At 33.1% G+C, this 10,024-nt stretch overlaps 1 protein-coding gene across 1 annotated transcript; it reads right to left on the minus strand.

The window, feature by feature from the left end:
* Window positions 1-539: 539 nt before the first annotated feature.
* Window positions 540-3,290, minus strand: LOC142644093 (B3 domain-containing protein At5g42700-like). The gene is made up of 6 exons (XM_075818773.1): window positions 3,045-3,290; window positions 2,252-2,283; window positions 1,997-2,159; window positions 1,703-1,909; window positions 1,051-1,138; window positions 540-915 (listed from the first exon to the last, which is right to left on the minus strand). Exons 1-6 carry the CDS (start codon window positions 3,150-3,152, stop codon window positions 773-775), a joined length of 741 nt encoding a protein of 246 aa, XP_075674888.1. The 5' UTR covers window positions 3,153-3,290; the 3' UTR covers window positions 540-772.
* Window positions 3,291-10,024: the final 6,734 nt, after the last annotated feature.

Here is a 10,024-nt window from a genome sequence, read left to right on the forward strand (position 1 = left end):
AAAAAAAAAAAAAAGTTGAAAACGCAAAACGCCATGCACCCAAAACGTTGAATCCAAACCCATCCTTATAGTTGAATCTCCACCTTGAGATTCGTTACTGGAAGTCTTGTCGCAATTCTCACACACCCACATCAATTGAAAAGCTTTGCTTTTGAAACTGTGACATTCATATGTGGTCCTGTAAACTTTAGCCAAAATTTTAAAAATAAAATAAAATAAAATGTCTTTTTCTTATATATCTAATTAAAATATTTATCATAACTTTTGTTTTATATATATATATATATATATATATATATATATATAAAATAGAGAGAGGAGAGAGAAATTTAGAATAAAAGTTTTACAAAGGGCTACCTTGCTTTCCAAAACTTGTTGAGCACTCTAGTATTTTGTAGAAATTTGAATAGCATGGGGGCCAGATGTGGATTTTTTTTTGGTGATTCTTTACTACAGTATTCTTTAATTTGGCTAAAAAAATGCTTTGAAGAGCCAGATGCTATATGCTCTCGTTCTCTCTGGCTGAAATGCATTCAAAATTAGAAAATTTGTACTTCATATCATTTCAAATTGTAGCAAGTTCTCCTGTGATTACAAGCACTTTTATTATGTACAATATTTCCAATGGCTATCACCCTGTTCATGGTGAAATTATGGTTGCCTAATGGGTGTATGAAAGATGATTTGGGACCTTAACATCTACATATAAGCGTTCAAAAGAATTGGTTGAAGTACTTTTGAAGCTTTTCACTTGATTGCAATGATGAACAGCTTATGAAAATCTGCTTTCTTCCCAATTGCCTGAGTTTTTCACACTGGACTTTTCCAAACGCATCCTGGCGTTTGTATCATCCAATACCTTCCTGCTAGTCTTTTCAATCGGAGATGGTTTCAAATGCATTTCCTCAGCAGTTGCTACTCACAAATTCAAGGGAAACAAGTGCAGATATTACAGAACATACTTTTGGTGCCATTCACAAACAATATATAGATTAAAGAACATGACTCTGCAGGATCATTCACAAACAATCAAGTAGCATTTAAACTTACCAAAATTTGATCCTCTTACGCGAGCTAATTTCATCAGCCCAACAGCCCCATCTACTTCAGTTAAATGAATTTCTCTAACTATGTACACCTATAGAAATAAGAGATGAGATGGCAAATAGAAAGAATTTATAGTTGAATCAAGTAGCAGCTTAACATAGCACTAATATATTATTTAGACCAAACAATCCATTGATGCACATGGGAAGATGTAACAAGAACAATGAAAGTAAAATTGCTCAAGAAAATCTCAATATATTATCAAAGAACTTTTTAGTCTGCATCACGATAAGCAACATCAAACTCCAACAAAATTAGCGCTTCGGTCAAATAATTCAATTTGAATTATAAATCTTCCCAACTATTTATAGTATTAGAAATTATTAGCTATGTAACTAACACTAAAAGACTGGCATCCTTTTCCACTACAAGAGGGTTTAACTTGAGCCCTAATCTGCCATTTACTAGCTTCAAAAAATCTTTCTGCTGTACAATTTCAAAGGTTTTGGAAGTGTTGACTGCCTCTTACAAGTACTTTCAAGGAAAATCAAAACAGGAAGAGGAAATTCACAGTACCACAGTGTGTTTTTTAGAGGAGTACCACAGTGAATTTAAAGAATGCACAAAAGCATGACAAAGAAGTTTACATGGTTACCTTCAACTTGAAAGGCAGGACCAATTGAAATACTAGAACATCTCTCTCACATAATCTATGCGCAATGGAAAAACTTCGCCAGCCACCACTCAGTCCCTTCCTAGCCTCTAGATAAATTACTTCAAATTCTTTCCCTCTTTCATCTACCAGTGTAATTATCGAATCATGGCACGGCATGTAATCTTTGCAAAAATCCCTTGGTAGACCCTAAGATGCAATAAGTTAGCACATACATATCAGAATTGCACTCCAAAAATTTTATAACATAAATCGAGAACATAGTTTGGGGTGTACCAGCCAAAATCCACGAGTAACGTGTGAGGGAAGCATAAATTTAACAAAGCTAGGGGTGTCAGCAGCTAGATATGCTTGAACCTCTTCTGCTATCTCCATGGCAGAGGACTTGACATCAGCACGTTTGTACAAATGATCAATGATAGCCTTCTTTGGTTTATTGCTACAAGTAAAACATGGATTTAGCATTTTTACAAGCGATTTAAGCTCTTTTATATTGAACCTAATTAAGAAAATTTTTAAATATATTCTGACCTTATAGACGTCCTTCTCTTCTTGGATCCTACCTGCTCAATATCATTCCCAATTAGTTGATGGTTCCAATCCATGAAAAGAAACTACCAAGTAATTTGTTTAACAGAATTTACAAATTAAACAGTGCAAATAAAATGACACAAGAATATCTACTCCAAAGTGTGTGTGTGCACGCACGATTACATAACACAGCCATTTGGGAAATCTGGAACCATCACAGCCAGATTCATTTAGGATTCCCTTGGACTAATACAGGTTGTACTCAGTGCACAAAATTCCCACTTTTACAGGGTCTGAAAGACGTTATTGGTAAAAAATTTGGTTATAAATCCAATTGTTGCAGGAGAAGGAGAGAGGATATGTAAATTGACTCTCCTAAAAAAAGAGACTCAACAATGTCACTGAGATACAAAACTCTTGACGACCACGTAGAAATACGAGGTTCAACCCAAGGTAAATGTGCCACCATGAGATTTATGGATTAAGGAGACAAGTACATTTAAAATTTAAGCAAAAGATAAGTAAACAAAGGTGTAGTCATAAAGCAACTATTATCATATTCTTTGCAACCAAAGCAAGAAAAACCTAACTAAGGTTTATTAAAATTTCTCTCCTTTGCTTAGTAGTATATGTATACTCAGGCCATTTCTGCTGTCCAAAACTTCTAATTCTTAGTCACTGATGGGTGTTTCTCCTAGTCACCATGACAATGAACAAAAAGCTAGTACGCATGATCAGATCACAAAAGAAGTAAAAGGGTAAAGAGGAAATGCAGAGGGAAAGAGAAAGAAACCATGGGGTTAGAAAACCAAGCAAAAGCCTGTTGGTCTTCCATATTAGCATAACCCTCTTCTAGTTTTTCATGTTTGTGTACAGATTCATCCAATTGGATGGCCTTCATAGCTGTCACACACAGATCTCTCTCTCTATCCGTGAAGTTGATTCCCTCAATGAATAGCACCCAAGTCTGAGTCTCTCTCAGTCTCTGACCTCTCTTTCACGGGATTGGAAGAGAGGAAAAGAAAGCGATATTTTGTCTCACAATACTATTTTGAGTAACAATACTCTCTAGACGATTGCTTTTTATATGGCCAGCTTTTTCTCTACCATTCACAGTTGAACGCGTTAAAAAATTGTGTGCATAGACTTCTGTCTCTTTATTTACTCGGTGGAGAAAAGAGGTAGTGTTGACCGTTTCGTTTAAAGTTTACTTGTTTTGGTATACGGTTGATCCCATTGTCATACTCACCATTCCGTTTTGGGAAAGAGATAAGCCAATACAATAGACTTCTTTAGTCTTGAACACATTAATAGTAACTTTTTTTTAAGACCTTCGTTGTTCTTTCGTTTTTTTTTTTTTTTTTTTTTAAAATTTTTTTTTATTGTTTATTATATTTATTTAACTACACCTGAGATGAGATCAACCAGTGTGGTTAGTCGATGGTACTTCAATTTGGTCAAGTTAGAGACAAAACTTTGATGGAAAATATTGACCAAGTGCGTACGAAATTTCACTTCCTCAATTGAAATCTGGTGTGGGTATAATTAACTAGGTTTGGTATGAGAATACATTCTCCTTTTGGTTTTTTTTTTCCTAGGTTGCAGAGTAAAAGGCTTTTCAAATAATATTTAATTCAATTAAGTTAACATTTATAAGTGGTTCTAGTATCACAACTATTTTTATCACAATTTTAACGTGACAGATTGTGAATGGTTGTCTATCATTTTCACATGAACTTATCATTTTTTATAGAAATAATATGTCCACAACATTTTCACAATATTTTTACAACAAATCATAAGTAACAGGTTGTTATTGGTTGTTATTGTTGAAGCAAAAAAGTAATCTTTGTGTTATGTTCAAATTTGAACCAATAACAACTAACCACATGTGATTTGTTGTGAAAATATTGTGAATGTAGTATTTTTTTTTTCTTTCTATCCCTCACAATATGCCACGTTATAATTGTGGTAAAAAAGTAGGTGGTCCTAGAATTTTTCAACATTAAATGTTAAGATGAACGGAGATGTAATTGGGAAGACTCTTGGCTTGCTTATTGCCCCAACCTCATTGGCTGAAAGCAATGACTTCAACTGACTTCCCTAGGTACGGAGGGTATATCAGTCGGGTTGATATCTTTTGCCGAATAGGCGCATTGTAGTTCGATTGAAAGCCAATTTGAGATGCCGAACAGAGTGGGGGGAAGCACTCAATCATGATCTCTAATATTGTGTTATAAGTTATAACAAGGCACTTAAGTTGGGCTTTGTGATTTGCTTATTCCTTTGTACCGGTGCGCCTCATTCCACTAAGCTCCACCCCATGCCCTCAAGGTAAAAATTCTCAATTTTAATCACTTGAATTTGATTAATCAATTTGTAAAACCTTGCTGGAATGCCATGTGATTTTGTCAAATATTGCCAATAAGCAAGAATTATAACAAAAAGGTTATGGAAGCTCTAAAAAAATATGAGGCAAAAAGCCATCCAAACACTCTGAGGAGACTAGAAGTACTTCTATAATTTAACCAAAAAAACAAGTAAATAAATGCAGTAGTCATAAAGCAAAGTACTATTAACATATTGTTTGCAACCAAATCAAGATTACTTAATTAAGATTTGTTAAAAAGTCAACATTATCCTACGTGACAAATTATGACTGGCTACCTACTACTTTCATATATAGTTCCAATACTTTTTTTTTTACCACTCACAATTTGTCATATGGACAATTATGACAAAATTGTGATTTTTTTAGGTGATCCTGTTCCTTAAAACAAAAGTGGTCCTAGAAATTTTGATTTAATTCCTCTAGTTTGCATAGTATTATACGTGTAATTAGAAGGCCATTCCACTGTCCAAAATATCTAATTCTTAGTCATAGGGGTTTATCTTTGTTTGTGACAATGACAAACAACTAATATGCAAGACCTACAAAGAGTAAAAAGGAAGGTAGAGATAAATAAAATGAATAATTCTAAGACCACACTATTTAATAAAACTATTTTATATTGTAAATTGTAACTAATTACTTGTCACTTTCAGATAAACTCACTAACTTTTCTTCACCTGTTCTCATAGTCTGACATATGTGTATGTGTGTGAATGTGAGGTTGAGTCCCTCAATGAATAGCACCCAAGTCTGTCTCTTTATTATTTTCTATTATTATTTTGAACAAAACGTATGAGAAAAAGAAAGTTGTGGCAACCGTTTTGTCTAAACTTACTTGTTTAGATATACACTGATCCTACTCTATGACTCAGACCATTCTGTTTTGAGAAAGAGATAAAGCTATATACAACCACTTTAGTCTTAAAAGACTCTAAAGTCTAATAAGAATAAAGTAATAAGTGGTTGTAAAACCATAAACTACGTCATAAATTTAACGAATCAATGATTGTACTATCACTTACGTATGGATTTATAATTTTTTTTCATCACTCATATTCTACCATTATACCACATCATAATTATGACAAAAAAAATTGTGGTCATAATAGATATTCTCAATAAACGATAATTTCGTTTTTTTTTTTTTTTTCAGAAGAAAATTATAGGATCTTTCCCTAAAACTTGTGCCGGATTCAATTCTTGTAGGCGGATGAAAAATTAAAGTGGAAGCAAAGTCGAAGTTGCAGATGATGCCAGCTGTTAGTCAGAGCTATTGTGGATGGAATTTGACTTGCAGGGAAGCGAAACCTAATCAAAGCCAGAAATGACTTTCGAATTCATTTATATCCATATTGTCTATATGAATACAAAATATTAAATTAATACACTATTTTGTATCAGGTGTCCCAAATTAGAGTTTGAATTCACTCTATCGTGCCAAATACCCTTGTAATGTAAAACTACTACTTCAAGTTCTTCAAGTCCATTTAAAACTTACTTGCAATCAATTTGATACTACTTCGACCTTATTTAAACCTACTTAATTGAAACAAATCAAAATTCTTTTACTAAAACTTATCATTAACTCAAATAACTAAAGTAGAAGCTCGATGAAGGATTAAGTTAAAATTTGTGCCAACGGGTCACAAATTAGTTATAGATCTTGCTGCGGTTCAAGAGAGAAACGCCTGAAGAAGGGGTTTGTGGTTGGACAAACTCTATGCAAAATCATTTCTTAAAGATGAGATTTCACTTTCTTATGGATCTCATCTTGAGATTTCAACTATTCATAATTAGTGAAGATAAGATTTTTAATGAAACTTTTAATTAAATAGCATGTTGAAGATGCGTGAGAAATGCTATCAAAATTCAAATGGGATTATAATTTTTAGTACCTCTGATAGTGATTTTGGAAGCCCAACTATAGAAATTAACCCCTAAGAGTGAGGGATTTACAATAGAGACACATGATTTATTTTGGACAAAAATAATCGGTAAAAACCTTAAGAAACTACATTGCCTTGAAATCATATCACATTGCTCCAACGCATAAAATAAAGATTACAAAACCCCATTTACCATTTAAAAAATCAAAGTACATGGTTTTATTTCCTAGTTACATTATAATGAATGAAAATTACATAGATAATTACTGATGTACATTCCTCTATTCAAGGCTAAGCAGAAGCAGTAGGATTGGAAATTAGTAGACACCCATCTTGCCCAGTCCAAAGACCAATCTCATAAAACATGATGGACAATGGTGATTTACCCGCTTACTATAGTTTTACACACAATTACTATACAAAATCGCAAAGAAGAAGAGAGAAAATAAACACATCGGTATTCATCGTTCGTCTTGGGAATCACAAAATACCCATAGAAGTGATAGGGAATTGGGGTGGACCTAGGGATATGTACATGTAGTACATAATTTAGATATATTCTACTTTCGACACTCAAATAATCCAAACTGTTACTTGCTGGCATAACATTAAAAAAAAAAAAAAAAAGTAAATTGCAAATTACACCCCCAAACTTTAGAGGTGTAATTTGCAATTTACCAAAAAAAAAAAAAAAAAAAAACTAAGATGGGTTCAGGTTAAACTCGAGTTTAACCCAAAAACCGAAAACATATGAGAATAAGACCCAAACCCGAAAGTTCACCTGACCTGCCAAAGCCCTTCGGTTCAAGTTGGGTCGAGCGAGTTTTTGGGTTGGGCGATTCCATGCTCAGCCTTACCTCTTCTAATTGGTTTAGGAGATCTTTTTCAACTCAGTTTAGGATGAAAAGATTGTTCTATATAAGGATGTACTGCACACATATTGCTAACAAAAAATTTCAATTAAATTTAGGTTAGTGATGAGGATGGCTCAACAGCAGAATTTTGCAAAAGATGGTGATATATTCAACAATCTTCTAGAATCCATTGTTCATCGCATTTTTTTTTCTTTTTTTTTTTCCTGCTTAAAAGACCGTTCACGACTTAGCTATGTATCACGAAGATAATTATGTATATCCACTCCATATGTGACTTTGAGTAACACCAATTTCACTCGTGGATTACTCTTCAATAACTTTGTGGCAAGGGTGGCTTGATGCATTGATGGGCCTAAGGCGAAAAATAAATTGAGGCCTTTTATATATTTAAAAATGACTTAAAAAAATCTAAATAATGCTTAAACTCTATTCTTTTGTTAAATGCAAAATTAATAATTAATATAAACCACCTAGAATATTTTTTCGAGAATGTCTATAGATGCAAAAAATTTGACAAAACTTTTCGCACATTTTGATGTGACATATTAATAATGGTAAGTAAAAAAGTGATGTTAATGGTAGACCTAGATGAGAATTAGTAAAAATTTATCAACTTAATTGTTGTGAATAATCTTGTGAATTTTTGTGTATTGCTCATTTTTTTTAGAAGTGCTAAATTCATAAAATTTTCACAAAAAATTCTAAGTGTTAAGTTGTTTTTAGTTCTAATTTAAATCCACCATTGAAATTATTTTTTTAACCACCAATAACAGAAATAACATCCTTCTACTAAGAATTTATTGTGAAAAACATTATAAATGTAGAATTTCTTTTTTAGAAAAAAATATTATTTTATTTATTGGTTAATATTTGGATTTAATTAATAATATTAAAATGAAAAAAATAACTCTATTGGTTAAAATTAGGGTGCTTCCCCCCCCCCCCCCAAACAAAAGCCTTAAGCGAGTACCTCCTTTGCTTATATGTCAGTGACGGCTGTGCTTAGTGGACAGGCTTGTCTCGCTGCAGATGGCACGGGCTAAAGATACAAATTTTTTTTTCTCCAATGGTCTTTTGGAGAATTCCTTCAAGAGGAGGCGTACAGGATCGGCACGTGGTTGTACCATGTAGTGAATTCAGGTGTACAAAAAATTGCACTTCAACTAAATACTAAACGCTTTGCCTTGCCACAACGTGTTCTAAATTGTAAATCTACAGTAACTCTCTTTATCAAGATTCAAGACCAACAACGGCATTCTCAAATTACCCTCTACATCGTCAGCAGCTGGCTTTGGCATCAATACTACGCTCCAGACATTAGTTTTAATTTCTGTTCCAATCGAAGACGACAACTGTTTTGGAGAATGGCTTTCACAATTCATGTCCCTTAACGAATTGAATCTTACAAGAGTAAGCGGAAAAAAGAGTTAAAGGCCTATTTGATTTAGAGGAGTTTTGAGTGATATGATCCAAAACTCATAATTGAGTTATCAAAATACATGGGACTCACACAATTTTTTTTGTTTGGCTTGGTTTTCAACACTTGTTTCCATCATTCAATTCTTTGATTTTTTAGTGATAAATTATGAAAATTGAAAACACATTTTAAGTGTTTTCAATTTCCAATGGCATGTTCATAATTAAACCCAAATTTCAGCCACAATATTTGACTTTTGGGGTTTTTTTTTTTTTTTTGGATACAAAGTAACTACAGAACTGAGTGATGAGTGTCAAACGGGTGGAGTCTGAGAAATTGAGATATCCTAAGTGATGAGTGATGAGTAATAAAAATTGAGTGATGACAAATTACAAACCACACAGGACCTTAGTATCCACAACTCATCGTCACTTGGTTGTGGTATTGATAATTCGCTCAAGAAATTAAATTTAGATTCTCTTCAAATCGAAGATGACTAATTTGGAGAATGGCTTTCACATTTCAAGTCCCTTAAGAAATTGATTCTTACAAAAGTAAGCGGAATAAAGAGTATGAGTATCCACAACTCGTCTATATCAGTGTTAGAAGTTAAAGATTGTAATGACCTTGTGGATATTATAATAACTCTGGTATCTTTGCAGAGAAACTCCGACAACTTCATATACTTTGGTATCCTTATAATAACTCTTCTAGTTTTGGATCATTGAAAATCTCTGCTCCTAATCTTGAAAATTTTCGTTGGGGTGGACATGTCGTGGATTACTATTGCAGAGGGGATTTCTCGCACAAGTTGAATCTCACAATTGATCTCAGTTTATCTGATCAATTATACAAATCTTCAACCAAGAACTATTTGCATAAGATTCTTCATAACATGCAAAGGGCCAAAGTTCTGACACTACGGGATGAGTTTGTTGAGGTAAAATAAACTCCCCTCCTTTTCCAAACCACATTCATTCTTTCCTCAATGTTTCTTCGAGTATTAAGAAGTTGAAATATTTAAAATGTCTAGATGCATGTGTTATGGTGCAAGCTTAGTACTAAACGGATTTCAATTCTAAGAATTGGAACTAATTTGTTTAGAATTTGAATTTACATTATCTTTGAGACAACATTTATATTGAAAGTGGAAAGTGAGATTGTTTAAAATAATCACATTCATACTTATTTCATAGCTTATTA

Source organism: Castanea sativa, chromosome 7 (assembly GCF_040712315.1).
Source record: "Castanea sativa cultivar Marrone di Chiusa Pesio chromosome 7, ASM4071231v1".
Taxonomy (NCBI): domain Eukaryota; kingdom Viridiplantae; phylum Streptophyta; class Magnoliopsida; order Fagales; family Fagaceae; genus Castanea; species Castanea sativa.